Here is a 22,343-nt window from a genome sequence, read left to right as displayed (position 1 = left end):
ACCTAAATATTTTTAAATCTCCCTATAGATGTACACATTTTAAGGGCAGAAATGACAACTTTAACCATCCAAGTCTGACCGAATTTTACCCAACAATTCCTCCATTAAGCCCATAATTTCTGTCTGAGCTGTAGCATATTGTTTAGATGGATATCCAATCTTGATTTAAAGTGACCAATTCCCCATCAAGTGACAGAGAATGAACCACATCCCTTGGTGAGATATTCCAATGATTACTCACTCACTGGTAAAAATGTACTGCTATGTCTAACCTGAATTTATCAAGCTTGAGTTTCCAGACATTTTATCTTGTTACACCTTTGTGTGCTAAAGTAAAGAGCCCTCCTACTATAAGTAACCTTTTACCCCGTAGGTACTTTTTGAATGTGATCAAGTCACTTCTTAACTTTCTCTTGGATAAACTAAATAGATGGAGTTTTTCACCACTCACATCCTCACTGGGGCCAGAAGGCTCACCGTGAACATTTGTGTCTATGTATCTCAGGAGACCTCCTTCCTGCTTAGATAGAAGAGCTTCCTTTGCTTTTTTTCCTTTTTCTGAATGCCGTCCCAGGGGGGCGTTTTCTTCTTTCACTCCTGACTGCTGTTCTGTGCCAGCTCTAGTGGCTCTCAACACTCAGTTGAAGGGGACAAATAAGCAGGCTGGTAGCAGGGCCTGAGTGAGGGAAGATATCAGCATCTTAAGGGCCTAACTGGCTTCTACTACTTCAGCTGACTGCCTGAACTCCTCAAGTGGGTTCAGAGAAGCAGCAGGAAACAGGAAGCTCCCTGAGGAGCTGGTGTTAATCAGTCCAAGCTCCTGGGGGTGCTAGAGAGGCACATAAGAGGCTCCTCCTCCTCTCTCTCCCTGCAGCTCCTGTTACTTTCCGTTATTCCCTCTCACCTTTTCTCCCACCTGCCTGTTATGTCTCTTGTGCCCTCCTTCCTCCGGCACAGCACTCCACTCTATGCATCTAGAGCAGAGAGAATACATATGCACCAGCAGCAATTTTCTACATCCTAGGTCTTAGTGGCACCCCTGCCTCCCCCTAGTCTGGCACCTGAGGCCGCCGCCTCAATTCGCCTCATGGTAAGGCCAGCCCTGACTGGGAGACAACCTTAGGGAGAAAAGATGGGTGAGGCCTGAGCTGAACCTTGTCCTTATGGAATACAGTGTAAGAAGGCTCTGATGTAAGGGCCCTGAGCTCCGACACTCTCCTAGCTGAGGTTATCACCACTAGCAATGCCACCTTGTATGAGAGAGAAAGCAGGGAGCACATCGGGAGTGGCTCAAATGGTGGACCCGTCAGTCTGGAAAGGACTAGATTAAGGTCCCAAGCTGGGATAGGCTGTCGCACTTGCAGGTATAGTCTGTCGAGATCTTTAAGGAAATGGCTGACCATTGGGTTCGTGAAGACTGAGTAGCCATCCGTGCCTCGATGGAAGGTGGAGATGGCAGCCAAGTGGATCCTTATTGATGACATGGACAGAGCCTGTTGCTTGAAGATGGAGGAAGTGGTCCAGTATAAATGGCACCGAGGCGAACGATGGTGCTACTCTGACCAGATGGAGAACCTCTTCCACTTAGCAAGGTACGTCGCCTTTGTGGAGGGCTTTCTACTGCCAAGGAGAACTTGCCTGACTTGATCAGAGCAGGACAGCTCCACTGCATTCAGCCACAGAGCTTCCACACTGTGAGGCGGAGCGACTCGAGGTTCGGGTGCCGGAGGCAAGTGGTAGGGTGACCAGAGTTGCCACAGACATTTCCAGGAGTGATGTGAACCAGTGCTGGCATAGCCAGGCCAGAATTATCAATATCACTAGGGCTCAGTCCCTGTGGATCTTGAGGAGCACCCTGTGGCCTAAAGGAACCAGCAGGAACGTGCGTATAGGAGACGGTCTCCCCATGGAAGTAGGAATGCATCTGCAATGGAACCTGGGCTGTGATTCAGGAAGGAGCAAAATAGCTGACACTTCCTGTTCCGTCGTGTAGCAAACAGGTCTATTTGGGGAAAGCCTCAATGTTGGAAGATTGAGCTCACTATGTCCGGCCAGAAGGACCACTCGTGGCCGTGAAAAGAACAGCTTGTTCCATATCCCAGGGAAGTATGATGCCTGTAGGTGTATCGAGTGCTGTGTGACTTCTGTGTAGAGCATGAGGGCTTCGTGGCATAGGTGAAAGGAGTGTGCACCCTCGTTTGTTGATATAAAACACTGCTTGGTGTTGTCCATGAGGACTGATACGCATCTCCATGATATATGGGCAGTGAAAACCTGGCACGCCAGGCACACTGCTCTCAGTTCTCAAATACTGATATGCAGAGCAAGGTCTGCCTGAGACCAGAGGCCCTGTGTCCTGAGGTCTCCGAAATGTGCCCCCCATTCCAGAGCTGATGCATGTGTCACTAATGAGAGGGATGGCGGGGGTTGTTGAAGGAGACTCCTGCACAAACTACCTGTGGGTCGAGCCACCACAGGAGGGAGTCTAGTATTGGGCGAGGCAGGGTTACAGTGCTGTCCAAAGCATCTCGAGCTGGTCGATATACTGACTCTAGCCATGACTGGAGTGGGCGAAGCCTGAGTCTGGCATGCTGTACTACATAGGTACAAGGGGCCATATGCCCCAGAAGTTTCAGGCAGCTCCTTGCTGTAGTAGTGGGGAACTGTCTGAGGCCCCATATGATGTCACCCAGTGACCAAAATCTGGCTTCTGGTCCTAGCTTGAGTTAAGTCTAGCACTGCCCCTTTAAATGCTATCCTCTGCACTGGGTACAGTGTCTATTTGGCCTCATTTAGAAGGAGACCCAGTTCGACGAACATCCTTCTTATGAAGCCAACTTGCTCTTCCACTTGAGATCTGGAGTGACTTTTCATCAGCCAGTCAACGAGGTACTGGAACACCTGTACCTGCTGCTTGCGCAGGAACGCTGTGACGACTGCCATACACTTGGTGAACACCCAAGTTGCTACTGACAGGCCAAATGGGAGAACAGTAAACTGATAGTGGCTGTTGTTCACCACAAACTTGAGGTATCTTCTGTGAGATGGAATTATTGCTATGTGGAAGGACGCGTCCTTCAAGTTGAGGGCGGCATACCAGTCTCCTGGATCCAATAAGAGGATAATGGAGGCCAAGGAGACCATGCAGAACCTGAGTTTCTTGATTAACTTGTTGAGTTCCCACAAGTCCAGGATGGGCCTGAGGCCATCCTTGGCTTTCAGTATTAGGAGCAAAGGGGCAAGAGCTTCGACTCCCGATATTTCCTAAGAAACCTCTTCCACTGCCCCTACTGAGGAGGGAGTTGCACTTCCTGTATGAGAAGTTGCTCATGAGAGGGGTCCCTGAAGAGGGATGGGGAAAGGGGGGTGGAAGGGAGGGAGGGCACAGAATTGGATGAAATATCCCCTCTACCATGTGGAGCACCCAGCGGTCCGAGGTGATACGGGACCATGCATGACTGAAAGGAGACAGGACGAAAAGGTAAGAAGATGGATCCAGTTGTAGTATTGGTGCACCGCCCTCGACTGCACCTTCAAAATGGTGGTCTGGGGCCAGGCAGTGGCCTGGGCAGGCCTGAGCCCTGATGAGGAGCACTGCCTGCTTCTACTGCTCCTATTCCTCTTACGAGGAGCATCCTGGCGGTTCCGGGGTTGGCAGAAACTGGAGGGAGGCTGTGGATGGAAATGCCTATGTTGAGTGGCTAGTCTATGGAGCCCCAAAGATCTAAGGGTGGCCTTTGAGTTTTTCAGACTATGGAGTCTCTTATCCATCTAGTCAGAAAAGAGGGCTGAACGCTCGAAGGCGAGGTTCTGGATTGTTTGCTGGACCTCATGGGGCAGACCAGAGACCTGCAACCAGGAACCCCTACTTATTACAACCCCTGTGGCCATTGTACATGAGGCTGCATCTCCTGCGTCCAATGCTGCCTGTAGGGAAGCTCTGGAGACCCTCCTCCACCAATGCCAAAAACCGTGCATGAGAGTCTTGTGGCAGCAGCTCTGCAAACTTGGCCATCACAGTGCAGATGTTTTGTGTGTGTCTGCTCACGATGGTCTGTTGATTTGCAATGCGGAGCTGTAGTCCTCCAGTGGAATACACCTTCCTGCCAAAAAGGTCAAGTCTTTTAGCCTCCCTATTCTTAGGGGAGGAGCCTTAGTAGCCCTGGGATTCTCGCTGATTGGCTGCATCACCCACCAGGGAGTCAGGGGGGTGGGTGTATAAATGTTCATAGCCCTTAGAAGAGCAAGTACCACCTCTCATTCCTCTTAGACATAGGAGCCAGAGAGGCAGGGAATTTGCCACAGGGTTTTTTTGGTCTCTATAATCGTCTGCTGGAACATGCTGTGGCTGCGCCGCCTGGTCTGGCCCGCTGGAGCAGGCTGCGGCTGCGCTGCCCAGCCTGCTGGAGCAGCTCGTCAGGCCAGAGACATCATAGAATATCAGGGTTGGAAGGGACTTCAGGAAGTCATCCAGCCTCCCCTGGCCCTCCCCAGATAAGGTGAGAAGGGATGGAACGGGGAAAGTGTGTGGGTCCCGGGCTAGGGTGGGGTCATGTAGGGAGTGGTCACAGGGGTTACTCCACAGACCTCCAGCTTCTCCCCCTCCAAAACATTTCCCCACCAGTTGCTGTCCTGGTCAATCAGGGTAAGCAGCTGGCGCACCAGGACACTTTGTTTACTTAGGTTTATCTCCGTACCTGCGGATGCTCGAGGTAAACAAACCATCTCGGCCCACCAGCGGCTTATCTTGATGGCCCGGGAACCAAAGTTTGCTGACCCTTGAATTATAGGGTTGGCTTATGAATGAGTCATAAAAATTTTCCATTTTTACTTATCCATTGGGGGGGAGGGGTGGGCTTATAAACTAACCGGCTTATGATCGAGTATATAGAATAAATGATAACTAGGAATCAGTTAAACTTTTTTAGAGCCTGTGGTCTTCCTAGTAGGCCTAATTCCTGAACTACATGGACAATTCCCATGACTGATGAGTGTTCAATATGAAGAATCAGATGATTTACTAGATAAAATAGGGCTAAGTCAGGGGTTCTCAAATGGGGGGTCATGACCCCTCAGGAGGTTGCAAGGTTATTATCTGGCGGGGTGCGAGCTGTCAGCCTCCACCCCAAACCCCACTTCACCTCCAGCATTTATCAGAGCATTAAATATTTATTTTTAAAAAGTGTTTTTAAATTTATAAGGGTGGGGTCACACTCAGAGGTTTGTTGTGTGAAAGGGGTCACCACTAAAGTTTGAAAACTACTGGGCTAAGTCAACTACATGGCCCTCACTGATTTCACTAAGGGGTGCAGACAGTTAACTCTGACTGAGGATGTGGTTGTAAAATTTGCCTTTTTAATAGGTTTGGGATTGTACAAGTCCCCAGTGCTAACTGTCTATGTCATCTATAGTAGTGGACTCTATACTCTGAATAAAGAATGCATCTGTGACATACCAGAAGATGATAGTGTTGCCAGAACTGAAAGAATGACTGGTTTCTGTATTGACTGTACATCTCCCTACAGTCAGGCGAGGAGGACCATGTACAATACAAAGACTGTGGTTCTCGTTTTGGGCAGCAGCCAAACTGAGCTCAAGACAGCATGGAAAAAGGATGGAACACAGATGTCTGTGTGTCACCTCTCTACCTTACAGACTGTGGAGGTGACTAGAGACTAGAGCAGTCCCTGGCATACACTGGAGCAATCACAGATATTGTCCTAACTGATGTTATTCTACAATGACTCCTTATGGAGCCATCCACCAGAACAGAATAGTCAGTGGGCAGTGTGGTCCAACTATGCCTGCTCACTCCCCTACCATATCATAAGGTCTTGTGATGCAATGAGGGCCAGCACAGGACAATCGTGCTGGCTCTATGCTCGATGGGGAACCCGCTTCTGTGCAGGACTGGCTCTAGGCACCAGCGTTCCAAGCATGTGCTTGAGGTGGCTTTTTTCAAGGGGGGGCACTCTGGGTTTTTTTTGCTTCGGCAGCAGCATTCAGAGGGTTTTTTTGGGGGGAGGGGGCACGCTTGGAGTAGTAAAAAACCTGGAGCCGGCCCTGCTCCTGTGACAGTCTGTAAGGGCTGCTTCCTCTCCCTTTGCAGGCCCTTTACATCACCAGTGCAGCGTAAAATAGGACACTGAGGAAGGCAGAATCTAGCCCTCTGTTTACAAACAGATCTGACATTTTCAAAGAGAAGATTATTTCCATCCTCCTACAAAGGACTTATTAGTCAGCATATCAGGTTGGGGGCACAGCAGGCTGCATTCTCTACTCCAAACAGGTGACACGGGGACCTCTGCCAGAAAGCTAACCAACTTGGCAATAATTGGCACACTTTTAAAATGCACAATTCCATCAAAATAAATACAAAAACTTTTTTTGTATTATGAAAATAATTAAAGTATCCTTTTGCTGCAAACAGTTAATTAACAACTCTATTTTCTGGTCCATGCACATTCCTGATGACATTATTAACCATGCTAGCATGCGCATGCCAAAGTTAAGTGAAAGAAGCCACATTGGCCTCTGCTTGTTTTGGAAACATGGATCGGGAGATGGAGAAATCAACATTTTTCAAAATATAAAATGGAAGAAATTGGTAGGAAAATTAAAACCACCTTCCAGCTGTCTTGGTAACATCCTTTTAAATGACTGAGTCTGAGAACCATGACCTGGTGTCCCTTGTTGAAGGGCCCCTCTGTATGGGACCAACTCTCACTGTGAGCAAAGCCAGACTGATTAACTCACCTAGGGAGTCTGCTCCATTCTCCACTGTTTCATTCACCTTTCTGGCAACTCTGGCTACAGCTTCCCCCATTATTTTCTCCATGTAGGCACCACGCCCAATCCCACCAGGGAAGCACGTCCACAGAGGAAACTGTCATTGAGGAAATAAAAACAGTCAGGGTCCAGTGTGCTAGCATATCATGAAAGGGACAAGTAAAAATAGCAGTCCATGTGACAGGATTTATTCCTGGCAAAATGTTATCAATCAGAAGTTAATATCAGGACTGCTATTAAACAGAATCTGCTGCATTTAACTTCACAAATACTTATCCTCATTTAACAGATGGGGAACTGTGGCACAGAGAAATTAAGTCACTCGCCCAAGGTCCTACAGGAAGTCTGTGGCAGATGAAGGACTTCTACCCAGGTTTCTCAAGTCCTAGGCTAGCACTCTAATCATGGAACATCCTTCCTCTTCCACTTCCTTTCTACTCCACTCTGCAGTGAATAGTGAATGTTTACAATGGGTCAGATACTCCACCGCCCTGCATTTTATGTAGTCATTTACAATAGTACAAAGTAAGCGTGAAATACTACTAAATCAGAAAGAGCAGTTATTTGCATGTGCTTTCCATTAAGTAACTACACAAAATACTCTATTTTGGATTTAATTAATGAACAGACTCCATGAACTTCAATTTTAAATCTCCCTTAATTACTCGTTACTGTCATTATTGTTGCAGCATCCAAAAGACTACAGAATGAGTAAATGTATCTTTAAAATTATTAAATTGCTTTGAGTTGTATTCTTAAATCAAAATTGTCAGTTGTGGCTATCAAAATTAAAAAAAAAAGACATTTGTAGATTCTTAATAATATTGATTGCCTTTTGTTAAACCTATTTTTCCCCTAATAATTAAATATTGAATTTTCACACCAATATAAATATGTAAATTTAAAAAATTAACAAGTCCTCCCAAAACCAAACACACCATACCTCACAAATTGAGCTCCATATGAAGATTTGAGTTGTTCAGGATGTCAGAACTCCTGACTATATATTAAATCACAAGGAATCAGATGACCCTACAATTTTCTGAATATTTACCTGTTGGACTAGATTATCCCTTGTGCTCAGATGGTGGAAGAGTACAATAAGAAAAAGAAAAATCTGTAATGTTCTCCTTAAATTCTGGAGATTTTCTTTATTATACGCAGAGGCCTCTCCCCTTTATCCCTGCAATGTGCCCCCTGCCCACTCCTCCACATACATACACATACACTGCTCCTGCCAGGGAAATGTGATCAGGGCATGGGGGCTTTCCCAGCCCCGCCCAGCACTCTTGCCGGGGAGCGGGGTCGGGCGTGGGGACTTGCTGGGTGGGTGGAGCGTGGCAAGCCCCCGCATCCCAACCCTGCTCCCCAACAGGAGCACCAGGAATGTGGAGTGGGGCAAGCCCCTGTGCCCCAACCCTGCTCCCTGGCAGAAGCACTGGGCAGATGGGGGGAGCAGAGGCACCCATTTTTCTGAGGGCCCCTAGGCATAGGCCCCGTTGGCCTAGTGGCTAATCTACACCTGGTTATATGTTGTCCCAAGATCCATTTTTGTTGCCTCGCCAGGGCGGAATGTCTACTTGATTCCCTATAGCGTGTCTTTCACACAGCATGACTCAAAGGTAGACAAAATGAGTATATATGGCCTCATTTAAAAATTCTTAGAAGCAATGCTCATAATAAGTAATGGAACACAAGTTATTTACATACAAATTGAGGCCTGGAAAAAACATACAAATAAGCATGGAAAAAGAAACCAGAGAGACAATACACACAAATGAAACTTAGGTATATCCAGAAGAGTAACTAACTGTTCAGTTCACTAGTCCTTACAAAAGGACTTGTGTTTTCAGCAACCTGAACTTTCCAGCAATTAAGATAGCAGGCCTCTAATACCAGGCCTTCTCTGTAGTCTTCTCTGTGGGGATTTGAATTCTAGGACACACTGAATCCTAGTAAAGAGGTAATGGAGATCACTTACTGAGCAGAAGGCAAAACTCTGCCTGTAACTACCTGTCCGACCACCAGCCAACTCTAAACTTCACCTGGAAGTATGCAGAAATAACCTCTAGGAAGCTATCATAGTGATCGATTAGGGCATTGGTTGAATGTCTTAGGATGCAGAGACCAGTAGCAGTAATGCTCAGTGATGGATTGGACTGCCCCTTTTCTGAGCCCACAATACTCGGAAGCTATGGGCTTGAAGCAGAAATTAGTGGGTGGAATTCTATAGCCTGTGTTATGCACATCAGATTAGATCATAATGATCCATTCTGGCCATAAAATCTATTAAGATATTTTGTTTTCTAAGGTGATCTCTGGCACTTCTGCTAGCATGAATTAATAGAAAACTGGGGAGACAAACTACAAAGAATTTTGGCTTAAAAAGAATTGTAAGAACAACAGAGGAGCCAAAATGGGAAAGAAGTAGAAAAGGACCAGTGGATGCATCTAGTAACGTCATGCAAGAAAGGAGTAGCCTAGAACCCCCATCTGTAGCTGGTCAAGCAGCACATCTCCATGTCATGCCTCCTTTGGATGCTTTTGGTATCTTTACTAAGGAGTACGCCTAAGCTCTCCTAGACAGTGATTCAGCAGCAGTGGTCCTATATTTAGTTGACTGAGTGGTAAAAATTAAAATACTAGACTGGTGGCAGAAAGCCAAGACTTCTGAACCAAGATACCTTTCCATGCAAATCTGACACTAAGTTGGGCAACAATATTCCCTACGCAAACCCAGGTGATACTACAACCAAATGCTGTCACAGTCTGCATTGATCCAACGCTGCTTGCTTTTTCATTGATGGGGAAAACTAAGGACGATTAACAGCAATATCTGCATACATCCTACAATTACTGCACATGCCACCCTGACCAAACTATGATGAGGCAGAGAGACCCCAAAGCCACAAAAGGTGGCATTTCACCCTCTCCACATTTCCATGATCAACTTCAAACTTCTAACACCACAATGTACAGCATAAGTAGTTGTTTGTTTCCAAATGTCTCCCACTTTAGGGCAGGGGGAGAGGGGGATGACCTTGTTCTCAGCGCCTTTGCAGCAGGAGCACTCTGCCAAAATGCACAGAGCAGGAAGCAGGCTGCGTGCATTACAATAGCCTCCTTTCACTTTCAGCTGCGGGGCTCTCACTCTCACTGTTTCCTGGACCTGGTGGATGCAACCCCTCGGGCTACCGGCAAAACGAGTTCAGACTACTGCATGTTAGCAGTCTGCATTGAGAAATGCAAACTCCCAGGCTGCGTTGGCAGCCCCACTCCATGGAGGAGTTCGGCAATATCCACAGGCCCCATTGTGTGTGAGGAGTAGGAGAACGCTCTTCTAATCTTTTTTTGTCTGTGTGAGATGAGGGAAGAGGGAAACAATCTCTTACCCAGCACCAGACCCACGCTGCTGCTGCTGCTCAGCCTGAACTCCCAGCTCCGTCTGTCCTGTTTCCTCCAACCATTGTGAAGAACAGCAACAGCTGCCTCTATGGCTAAACTGTAGGGGGGGGCGGGGAATCCAATGAGGAGGACCTGAAAGAGAGCAGCAAAGGACCCAGAGCCAATAAATGCAGGAGCTCTGGCAGCGGGTTAGGCACGAAGGTGAAGTTGACTCCTTAATCACAGTTCCCAGTTACTTCTTCCAAGGTCAACATATCTTAGGGAATTCATCCATGTAAGATTTCTTAAAACAAACAAAAAAAAAAAAAACAAAAAAAAAAAAACAAAAAAAAAAGTAATGTCACCAGAATAGACTGTTGTGCCTATTTATATTAGGAATTATTTATTAATAATTAGAATAAGGATGTGGGCTTTGACTGGTTATAAGTCAAAAATACATCTCAGGTCACCCCCCCACTGACACACCTCTGTGATCATTAGACTGTTTTGAGATAGGTAAGATACTGCACTTCCTGACCTGAAGCTTTAGCTTTGCTTTTGTGCAATATGCTGCCACAAGTCACACCCTCACCTCACTTCTAAGGCTCCATGTACATTTGGAGTTAAGGTATGATTCCCTACTCACTACAAATACTTGCACTAGCTCCCATCGAGCTAGTGCACTAAAAATAGTAGTGTAGCCAGGGTAGTGAGAGCCCTGGCGAATAGCAGGATGGGATAGGCATGCCGACTACGTGCCCAGGGGGTTCAGGCGGGTTTGTACTTGGCATGGCCTATGCTGCTGCGCACTGCTACCCATGCTACCCCAGCTACACTGCTATATGTAGAGGGCTAGCTCAATGATAGCTAGTACAACTATGTTTATGCAAGCAAGAAATCACACCCTCAGCTCCAAGTGTAAACATGGCACACCCTAACTTTTAGGGTGTGCCACCTGAGGTGACCTAAGAGGTATTTTATCATTTATAGCCACTCAAAACCCATTTCTTCATTCAAGTGCTATTTGTAAAATAGAAGGTGTGGAGGGATACATGGTATGTAGCCGCATATTATGTAGAAATAAAACCTTTGGGTTAGAGAATGTCGTGTCACATCTCCTTCACAACATACAACATTTGCATGGCTGGGTCACTGTGGGGGTGACCAAGAAGTCACAGATAGTCAACACTGTCACAGCCATTCAGATGTGTTCCTTATTCATTTGAATATTAATATTTTCTTTGTAAAAGAAGGTGCAAGAGAGATGCTGAGGTGGCACAAGTGGGAATAGGCGTTGGGGGTGAGAGGGCGGAGCTGATGTGGCACAAACAGTAACAAGGTTTAGGATGAGAGGGAGGCACTGAGTTGGTATGGCAAAGCAAGCTCAGTTGAGATGAAGACACTGAAATGATAGGGCTGGAGCTCAGAAAGAGGTGCTAAGGTTGCAGAAGCACAAGCAGGGACAGGGTAAGAGTTAATAGGCAAGAGATAGGCTTAGGCTCAGGAGGAGGTGTGGAGATTGCATGAGCTAGGGCTCCTGGTGCAAAGGAAAAAGTGGGTTCCTGTTTTCCTAGCAGGAAGCAGCAGCAGAGTTAGTCAGGGAGGCAGCTCTAGGCACTAGGTTGGATGGGAAGCTCTGAGGTGGCACAAATGGTGCGAAAGGATCAAGGTTCGGCAGGAAGTACTGAGGCAGTAAAAGTGGGTGCATGATCTGAAGCTGGGGGGGAAGTGATGGTGGGGGAGGCTGAGGCAGTGAGGTGGAGAGACAAAAGCAAGCTGAAGCGCATGAATTACAGCTAGCTCACATTGGAGGAGACCCTCTGGGGAGGCATGAATGGTGGGAAGCACTGAGGGAGTATAACAGGGTGGGGGGAAGAGGCTGGGGTAGAAGGATGGCTGAGATGGCAGGATAGGGTTGTAAGAGCAAGTTGAGGAGCCGTGAGTTGGTGCCTGTCATAGTACAATTCCCCACTCTGAACCTTAGCGTCCACAAGATGGGGTACCAGCATGAATTCCTCTAAGCTCAATTACCAGCTTAGTACTTGTAGCGCTGCCACCAACCAGGAATTCCAGTGCCTGGTACACTCTGGTCCCCCCAAAACCTTGACCGGGGACCCCCAAGACCCAGTCCCTCTGGATCTTAACACAAGGAAAGTAAACCCTTTCCCTCACCATTGCCTCTCCCAGGCTTCCCCTCCCTGGGTTACCCTGGAAGATCACTGTGATTCAAACTCCTTGAATCTTAAAACAGAGAGGAAAATGCACCTTTCCTCCTTCTTCTCTCTTCCTCTCCCAGATTCTCCCTGAGAGAGAAAGTAATCCTGATACAGAGAGAAATTAACCTTTCTCCCCACCAATTCCCTGGTGGATCCAGACCCAGGCTCCTGGGATCTCACCACAATAAAAAAAAACCAATTAGATTCTTAAAGAAAAGCTTTTAATTAAAGAAAGAAAAAACAGTAAAAATTATCTTTGTAAATTTAAAATGGAATAGGTACAGGGTCTTTCAGCTATAGACACTGGGAATACCCTCCCAGTCTAAGTATACAAGTACAAATTAGAATCTTTTCAGCAAAATACCAATTTGAACTCCTTCCAACCAAATACACATTTGCAAATAAAGAAATACAAACATAAGCCTAACTCGCCTTATCTACCTAGTACTTACTATTCTGAACTTATAAGAGCCTGTATTGGAGAGAAACGTGGTGCACATCTGGTCCCTCTGAGCCCCTAGAGTGAACAACCACCAAAATCTAACAGCACAGCACAAAAACTTCCCTCCCTCAAGATTTGAAAGAATCCTGTCCTCTGATTAGTCCTTGGGTCAGATGACAGCCAGGCTGACTGTTCTTGTTAACCCTTTCCAGGCAAAAGAGATATGAAGCAGTTTTGTTCTATTAACTCTTACTTATCTGTTTATGACAGTGCCGGTTCAGATTAGGTGGGAAACTTTGCAGTAGAAGGAAAGGTGGGAAGGACTTGAGTTTAGAAGAAAGTGCCGAGGCAGTAAGACCAAAGGGATGTGGCTGGTGGGAAAGGGCTGACATGTTGTCACATAATCAGCTGGTCAGAGCGACCACTGTGTAATTTGGCTGCAGGTCTTCCAAGGCAATATTTATACTATCCCTTTGAAATGGGACATTATCATGGCCCATCACACTCAGTTTATACCTAGTCTGGAATTCTGCAGCCAAACCTCAAGGATTCTGCCTTACTTTGGTCTTGAAACAGAGATTCTGCAACTATGTGAGATAAATTAAAAAAAAAAAAAAATCCTTTGAAAGATCTGAAATAAATTTGCCACTATAGGCTTTTCTTAGTGTTGATGGATTACATTTTGTTTCATACAACCTTTATAATCATTATGTAATTAAAATAGATTGCTGATTTTTGTAGCAAGAATTTCAGCCCTGTCTAAGGCTCTCTGGCAAACTTTTTCTGTTTCCAGCACCTCCATGGACAAGCAGACAAGAAGGAAGCATCCAAGAAACAGCAGGAAAATAGGAGGAACAAACACAAGTCACTGAAATGGAGGCGAAGGAAAGGAACGTGTGGCAAAGTGACCTCCCTGTAAATTAGGGTTCAGGTCTCTGCCCTTTTATTTTTCTGATTTCATGGGTTAGCGAGAGTGATTACCACGTAACAAGGGTGTCAGTGACATTCCTGTTACTTATGTGGGTCTGGAACCTTGACTAGTGTGACCTCACTGTAATTGGTAGTCTAACCTGGGGTATTTGACTGGCTTGTTAAAGAGATGCCCCTGTAATTAAGATGTACAACTTTTTGGATTTTCAAATATTTTGGGCTAATCAGGCTTCTTGTGGTTCACGGGAATCGCTATACATGATTGGGTAGTGAGAGAGAGCCCCTGTAACTAAAGTGTACTAGTCTCATTTGATCACTAAACCAGCCTCTTGTAAAGTTCCATAGACTGGTCTTGTGCCTAAAGCACAGGACTCCCAGATACTACAGTGATGGGTCATCAGAAATGTGAAAGACTATAAACAGAAACACTATAGAGAGGAAGAAAATATAGATAGATCAGAGTGATACTGAGGGAAACTAAACATTATATTACATGTATTGTGACCTCATCAGTAGAGCATAGGCCTGGGATTTCAGAGAGCTAAGTTGTATTCTCAGCTCTGCCATTGACCTGCTGGGTGATGCTGCTGTCTCTGAACTAGGTATTTTTATTATTAAGAGAGAGAGATTTCAGGGGTCTATTCCTATATTTGTAACTTACTCACTGTAGCTCCTTGGCCAAATCACTCCCCCTCTCTGAGAGATAGTCTGTTCTTCAACCTATGTAACTTATCTGGAGGATAGGAGTCTTAGTTTGCTGAGTTGTAGAACCCACTTGGAGAGCCTCGTGTGAAAGGCACTACAGGACAAAAATCAAGCCCTAGGTTCTGCATAGTTTCAGTGTGTTCAAGTCATGGGGCCAGCCTCCTTCTCACGCACGCACACACACACACCCCAACCCTAAATTCACACTATAGGCAGCCTGCCTAGGATTACCATACATCTGGGTTTTTCCACACATGACCTCGTTTGGTCTGCCCATCTCTGTCCAGGCAGATTTTTCAAATAAGAGGAAGTGTTCAGGATCTTTCCTTGTGGAGCAGATATGGCAGCTCAGAAAGAGCCATCTCTGCACACTGATTGGTCTCTCCCCTGCCTCTGCTGGATCCGGCCCAGCCTGCCAGTTAAGTAGAGCTGCCAAGCTCCTCTCAGATTTACCTCAAAACCTGAACAGGAGGGGTGACAGGGCCAGGTCCCAGCTCCTCATCTGGGAGAAAGCCCCCAGGGAGGCACTGACTGGCAGGCTGGCGCTGCATCCCAGGCTACACCAGCCACCCTGACAGAAAGTGTAACACTGATATCTCCCCCAGCCCCTATCTCAGGTGTGAGGCCATAGTACCTCCTCCATGCCCCCTCCTAGTACACACACATCTCCAGTCTCCCACCACTGTCTCAGCAGTGTTCTCTATTTGGAAACTTGAAATATAGTAATCCTAAACCTACCTTATTTTCTTTCTCCAGGTCTTCCTTAAACTGCACACACATTTTCTCACACACTGCCTCTTCTTAAGAGTCTAACAAGTTTATGTATATAAAATAAGCTTCAAAATAAAACTCAAAGTTGCATAGGGTGACCAGATGTCCCGATTTTACTGGGACAATCCTGATATTTGGGGCTGTATCTTACATAGGTGCCTGTTACGCCCCCCCCCAACTCCCTGTCCCGATTTTTCATACTTGCTGTCTGGTCACCTTAAGCCATACTTTTCCCTTCTTATTAGGTCCCTCTTAGCCTTTTCCTTCCCATACCTATTCCTGCTTTGGTAGGCCACTTGGAGATCCAACCTAGCAGAAGCTTCAACTTTCTGTTTTCTAAAGTCATAGGATCTTCCTTTCATGAGCCCCTCTCACTCCCTGAAATTTCTGAACTTCTACCCTTCAGTGTAGCTTCCTGCTGTTCTTTATGAAGAAACAGCTAATCTCACACAGGTGTCCTTCTTTCTGTAACCAGGGTTGGCTGGCCCCAGGTTCTCCATCCCTTAAAGGACTAACCACCCTGTTACTGTGCAATCAGTACACAAAAGAGTCTCCCAAAGACCTGAGGATTCATCAGCACAACAACAATGCACAAATGATGAAAAGGGGAGCCTCCAATGATACACAGACACTCCCCAGGTTACACAAGACCTGACTTACGCAAATTCGCACTTATGGGAAAAGTTCCATAAACTAGAAATGGGATTTTCGAGTCGCGGAATATTTTGCGTAACATATGGGTATATGTTTCCAACTTACATAAAATTCGAGTTATACAAGGCTTTCCGGAATGGAATGATTGCGTAAATCAGGGCAGGGATCTGTAACACTAAATTTCCTAGAAGGGTCTGCAAAAAATACCTTTTTCTTGGGGCCTGCTCTATGATTCCCCTGCAGTGAGGCCAGAGAGAGACAGAAACACCAGTTAAAGATGTAGCTTATCACTGTTCAATCACAGTCTCTTATTTATGTTCGCTTCTCAAAATATCTCATATTAAAATAGTTAGTTTTGATATTCTCCTAAACATATAAATATCAATCTGCTTTTCCCTTATAGTTTTGAACGTCTTATAAGCAATTATTAAATAGAGACAGTAGATAAGGACAAGATTTCCTACCCTGCCATTTTCCTCTCAATAAAATGGGTCTAATTGTCTCGTTAGACTGACCCCCCGCACCTGGTAAGGCAACTCCCATCTTTTTATGTTCTATGTATATACATACCTGCTACTGTATTTTTTACTCCATGCATCTGATGAAATGGCTCCTAGCCCATTAAAGCTTATGCCCAAATAAATTTGTTAGTTTCTAATGTGCCATAAGGACTCCTCATAACACAGCTACCACTCTGAAACCTGCCCTGTAATTGGGGTTTATGTTTCTTGCTATCAGTTTGATTGTTTAGTGAGAGAGACTGAGGTATCTCCCCTTTTGGCAACAAGAGGAGTGAAACACTATGACAGGACAGTGAGCAAAACTTACTCTGTCAATGCTCAGGCAGTATCCATTCTGTGGGCTAAAAACAGCAAATCAGGTTCCAAGTCTGCCAGCCTGCCACATGTCACAGCAGTGTCCTATTACTGTCTGTCTGCTCTCATTCCCATCTCAGCACTTTTCATCTGTCCCCCACTATTTAACTGACTTCTGATTCCTGGTGGTCCCACTCCTCCCCCGAAAGGGGAGGTCATTCATGTTTCTGTAATGAGTTCACCTTGGAGGCCCCAACTTTCCTGAGAAACTGAAATAGACAGCCACATTTTCCCAGCACTACATTCACACAATATTTTAAATTCTTTACTATAATTTGCATATTAAAAGACAATAATAAAAGCTTTGTACCTCCACATCCAACAAATCAAGAATGCTATTATGATAAAATAGAGGAAAATTTGTGGGTTGCGTGCTAATACCAAGAATGCACTCCAACAATGACTTATTCATTCATTCTTTACCTATCACTATCACAAATAAGACTGGTTTAAAAAAATGTTTATATTCTCTCAATGTCTGCCTACAACCCAAAATAAAGTGTATACCAAAATAAAGTGTAATTCAGAGAAGATTGTGCTATCTTCATAATATGATTACCCATTGCTTGTCTTGTATGCTTTGAGCATGAGCAAAATATTTTAAAATGGTAATATTTAAATAGTCATGAGGCTTCAGAGTCAACACTCGTTGGAAATTAATAGATACAGTTTCTACCTCACTTAGTGCTATTGCTTCATGCTGCCTTCTTTTGGAATAAGATGCAGCCACCAGTGAAAAATATCAATGGATTGCATCACCACAAACTGAGCCAATCTAATCTCTGATCACAATAGCATTTCATAATCACTGCCACTCTTGTGCTCTCAAGATATTTGGTCTTGCTGCTAATGGTTAGTGTTCTGGAGTTGTGTCCCAGGTGCCATGTGGGGCCAACTGGCAGAGGGCACGAGATACCACACCCAGTGATCCCTTAAGTGTGTATGTATCTACATCCTAGAATGTCACGGAAGGTATCTGCTGCAAGCCTGTGTTACACGGGACTTCATAATAATTGGAAAATGTATGCATGCATAATATGTCAGGAGTTATGTACATAAACTGGAAATTATGTTAAGGTCTGTGACTTGGAGCTGCTCACCAAAAGGTTAGAATCAAATAGAGGGATTGTTTTGTCTGTCTACATGTAAATTGATTATATACTTCACAATGAATGCTTACTTGTAGTCTGAGTAAAGTGCTAATCAAGTGATTGCAAAGTCTCCAGGGGAGATTATACACAGGAGAAAAAGGAGCAGCCGAGGTTAGCCTGTTTGCAAGCGGAGACAATGGATGTTTGGGATTATAACTGCAAGCTGAGTCTCTGTACTTGTATCTTTAAACAGTTTGCTTCATGATAGGAGGATCACAGGCAAGCCTGGTTGTAATACAACGGAAAGATTGAGTGAGCTTTTACTCTGCATGATATGACAAAGTCTTGTTAGTTAAGTTTAGGCTCTAGCATGAGCATTATGATTTTTATATTTAACCCTTTGTTTCTAATATTTTTGCTTGCTGTTATTTGAAATCACTGTTCTTAGATTTATTTATAGAGAAAACAAATATAAGTTTAAGCGTGTATTAAGCAGAGCTGTGTTGTGTTATGTAACTGGTAATTGTGGTGCATTGTTCCCTTGGGCACAGATGTGAGTTCTGTAACTGTCCCAGGAATCAAGACGCTGGACATTCCAGGGAGATGCTCTGAGGACTCATGGGTTAGAACATGCCTATCATTAACCGGCAAAGAGAAAGTGGGCCCGCAGAGGCCTGGAAGGCAGTGCTTGTGTTTCCAGAGGCGGGTGGTGTTGGGGAACTGTTCCACAGTAGGCACAGACAAGGCTTCCTCACACGAACAGCAGGTGGTAGCCAAGTGCCTCACAACCCTGCGTATCCCCGGAAGCATCACAAGAGTGCCATGCAGGAAACCCACATTTATCTGCCAGTTGCTGTCAGTCAGTCTCCGGCTAGCAGTAAATGGGAATACACCAGAGGCAGGATATCTAGCCCCTAGGTAAAATATATTTTGTAACACACACACACACAACAGTAAATGTTCAAGCTAATGGAAATGATGTCTTTTCTCCCCCCCCCACCCCTTTTCTTTTTAAGTGAATTTACTGCTCTTGAAAGATAGACTGATTTTTCCACAGGAAAATTCAGCATAGGCAGTGACAGTATAAACTTCTAAATCTTACTCCATAAATGTGTTTTAACTATCGTCTGCATCTCTACAGCCTTGTCTACACTATGAAATTGTACAGTTTCTGAACAGCGTTGGCAGTAGCCATGTTAGCTGAATGAGGGCTGAACAGAGTTTGGGAGTCAATATACTACAACAAATTGTGTTCAGCAACCCACCGGCTAACCACTCAACTGTGTTCAGCTCCTATTCAGCTAATAGTGTTCAGACATGGCAAAATTTTCATATTGGAACTGGGCCTTAATGGTGAAGGTAGTTCAGTCTCCATGCCTGGTGAATCATTAGCTTCTCTCCTAACACTACCACTAAGGGTTCTAATGGGTAACACAGCTATGTATTTCTTTATGATGTGGACACGTGTCCACTAGGAAATAGATTGAGACCACCTGCTCATTTCACACAGGTCACACAAATTGTCATCATTCATTACTTTCATATTACAAATGTGGGCTAAATTTCAACCAGTGGTCAGGAGATGAGAGGTTTAACTTCTTATCTCCTGAGGCATCCAACACCATAGCCTAGTTGTTCTGAATTAAACCTGATATAGATTGCAAGAAATTACAAAATATGCAGTGTAGTTTGATAGCAATTAACTTGTCCTTATGCACCACTATGGGCAGCCGCATGCATGGCCTCACAATACGCTATCGTTTTTATGGCTGACCTGGAACAACACCACTTCCTCAGCTCTCATTCACTCACGCCCCTTCTCTACCTATGCTGCATTGATGACATCATCATCTGGATCCATGGGAAGGAGACTCTGGAAGAATTCCACCATGATTTCAACAGCTTCCACCCCACCAGCAACCTCAGCCTGGACCAATCTACACAGGAGGTGCACTCCCTAGACACCATGGTACAAATAAGTGACAGTCACATTAACACCACCCTATACCGAAAACCCACCGACCGCTATGCCTACCTTTATGTCTCCATCTCCCATCCCGGACACATCACACAATCCATCGTCTACAGCCAAGCGCTGACATATAACCGCATTTGCTCCAACCCCTCAGACAGGGACCAACACCTACAAGATCTTCAAGCACTCTCAAAACTAAGATACCTGCACTAGAGCCAGAAGGGTACCCAGAAGACAAGCTCAAGAAAGAAACCAACACAACTCCACCAGCCATCAGCTACAGTCCTCAGCTAAAACCTCTCCAACACATTATCAGTTATCTACAACCCATCCTGGACAACGATCCCTCACTTTCACAGGCCTTGGGATGCAGGCCAGTCCTCGCCCACAGACAACCAGCCAACCTTAAGCATATTCACACCAGCAACCACACACCACACCATAGTAACTAACTCAGGAACCAATCCGTGCAACAAACCTCAATGCCAACTCTGCCCACATAGCACACCAGCGACACCATCACAGGACCTAACCAAATCAGCCACAAAATCATTGGTTCATTCACCTGAACGTCTATCAATATACTATACGCCATCATGTGCCCGCAATGTCCCTCTACTATATACATCAGCCAAATTGGACAGTCCCTAAGTAAAAGGATATATGGACACAAGTCAGATATTAGGAATGGCAATATACAAAAACCTGTAGGAGAACACTTCAATCTCCCTGGACACACAGTAGCAGATTTAAAGGTAGCCATCCTGCAGCAAAAAAAACTTCAGGGCCAGACTTCAAAGAGAAACTTCTGAGCTTCAATTCATTTGCAAATTTGACATCATCAGCGCAGGATTAAACAAAGACTGTGAATGGCTAGACAACTACAAAAGCAGTTTCTCCTCCCTTGGTGTTCACACCTCATTGGCTAGAAGAGGGCCTCATCCTCCCTGATCGAACTAATCTCGTTATCTCTAGACTAGCAGCAAAAAATCTTGTGGCACCTTATAGACTAACAGACGTTTTGAAGCATGAGCTTTCATGGGTGAATACCCACTTCGTCAGATGCATGTATCTCTAGACTGATTCTTGCCTGCATATTTATACCTGCCTCTGGAAATTTCCACTACATGCATCTGACAAAGTGAGTATTCACCCACAAAAGCTTATGCTCCAATACATCTGTTAGTCTATACGGTGCCACAGGACTGTCACTTTTTACAGATCCAGACTAACATGGCGACCCCTCTGAAACTTGTCCTTAGGCATTTTACTGAACAAATCAGCATATAAGTATGGTAATGATAATAAAGTTGTCCTAACTACCCAGATAGTTAATAAAAATAACAGCATTACAGCAAAGTATTGCAAGAAAGCCAGTTTCATGGTACTTTGGGTTACAAAATGGCACTAACACAATCAATGCCATTTTGTGGATGAAGATGTAGAAAGAGGCAGAGACAATACTTAAAATGAAAGTCCAGAAAAACTGAAAAAGAATTGAGACTTCAGAGAGAAAATATAAAGCAAGGACAAAAAAATCCAAGAATCCTGTGATACATGCATGTCACATGTCACATGCATCTGATGAAGTGGGTATTCACCCAAAAAAGCTCATGGTCCAAAACATCTGTTAGTCTATAAGGTACCACAGGATTCTTTGCTGCTTTTACAGATCCAGACTAACACAGCTACCCCTCTGACACTAAAAAAATCCAAGTCATTTTTAGAGAATATCATGGTATATTTTGATAGGAACTTTAGACTACAAAATCCAAATATTAGTCATTTATGCTATATAGTTTATCGCCAGAATGCTGTGTTTAAATTACACATGTGGGCGCCATTATCTAACCTGACCACAGTAAGCAGATGCTTGTTCACAGCAACACCTCGAAAAACCAACCACCGCTTAGGAGCAACATGTATTTTCTTTAGAGGAGCTCCAGTTCCCTATTTACTCCCATGTTACAAAAAACAGGCATAGAGCTCTGTTGCTATATATGGCTCAGTACTTATTAGATGTCTTGGCCTTATTTTCTGCATACCTTGTCTTCCCCCGTCACTCTCACTCCTTCCCACCAGGTCAGAAATCTAGATTTTAAACCTCGCCCCCCCCCCCCCCCCCCCCCCCAGCGCAGTGACTGTCTCTTTTTTAAATCTGTAGCGTGCATTAGGCACCGTCAGTAATCTGTGTATAAATAAAATAAAAGCGAGCTCTGCAAGGCATTGTTGCACCACAGGCATGTGCACACCAACCCGAACCTGCACGCCGATCGGTGCACCCAGCGTGCACATGGTGTACTGAACACACACGTGTGTCGCAAGCATGTTGCCAGCACTACGTACGGCTCTCTGGCGAGCCTGGCCCAGGAGACCCGAGCAGCTCGCGAGCCGGGGCTGAGTCCCCGTTGGCGCGGCCTGTGCGCAAGGGGACGACTCGCCTCCCCGCTGTGCCCGAGGAGCGGGTGGCAGAAAACGCGGGGGGGGGGGGCAGAGCCACGTGCCCGGGGC

General features: G+C 45.2%; 1 protein-coding gene across 9 annotated transcripts in view; it reads right to left on the bottom strand.

The window, feature by feature from the left end:
- LRRC20 (leucine rich repeat containing 20) overlaps positions 1-22,343 on the bottom strand; it is a 194,823-nt gene that overhangs the window by 172,104 nt on the left and 376 nt on the right. For 5 of the 9 annotated variants that reach the window (XM_050959738.1, XM_050959747.1, XM_050959739.1 and 2 more), the window contains exons 1-2: positions 22,095-22,163; positions 6,757-6,886 (exon numbers count right to left, since the gene is read on the bottom strand). In XM_050959738.1, the coding sequence (XP_050815695.1) occupies positions 6,757-6,886; positions 22,095-22,160 (196 nt within the window). In that variant the 5' untranslated portion in view covers positions 22,161-22,163. The other 4 variants (XM_050959741.1, XM_050959742.1, XM_050959743.1 and 1 more) reach the window with 4 other exon arrangements.

Source organism: Gopherus flavomarginatus, chromosome 6 (genome assembly GCF_025201925.1).
Source record: "Gopherus flavomarginatus isolate rGopFla2 chromosome 6, rGopFla2.mat.asm, whole genome shotgun sequence".
In the NCBI taxonomy this organism is placed as follows: Eukaryota; Metazoa; Chordata; order Testudines; family Testudinidae; genus Gopherus; species Gopherus flavomarginatus.
The sequence above is the reverse complement of the archived record's forward strand: the minus strand, read 5'-3'. Positions and strand labels throughout refer to the sequence as shown.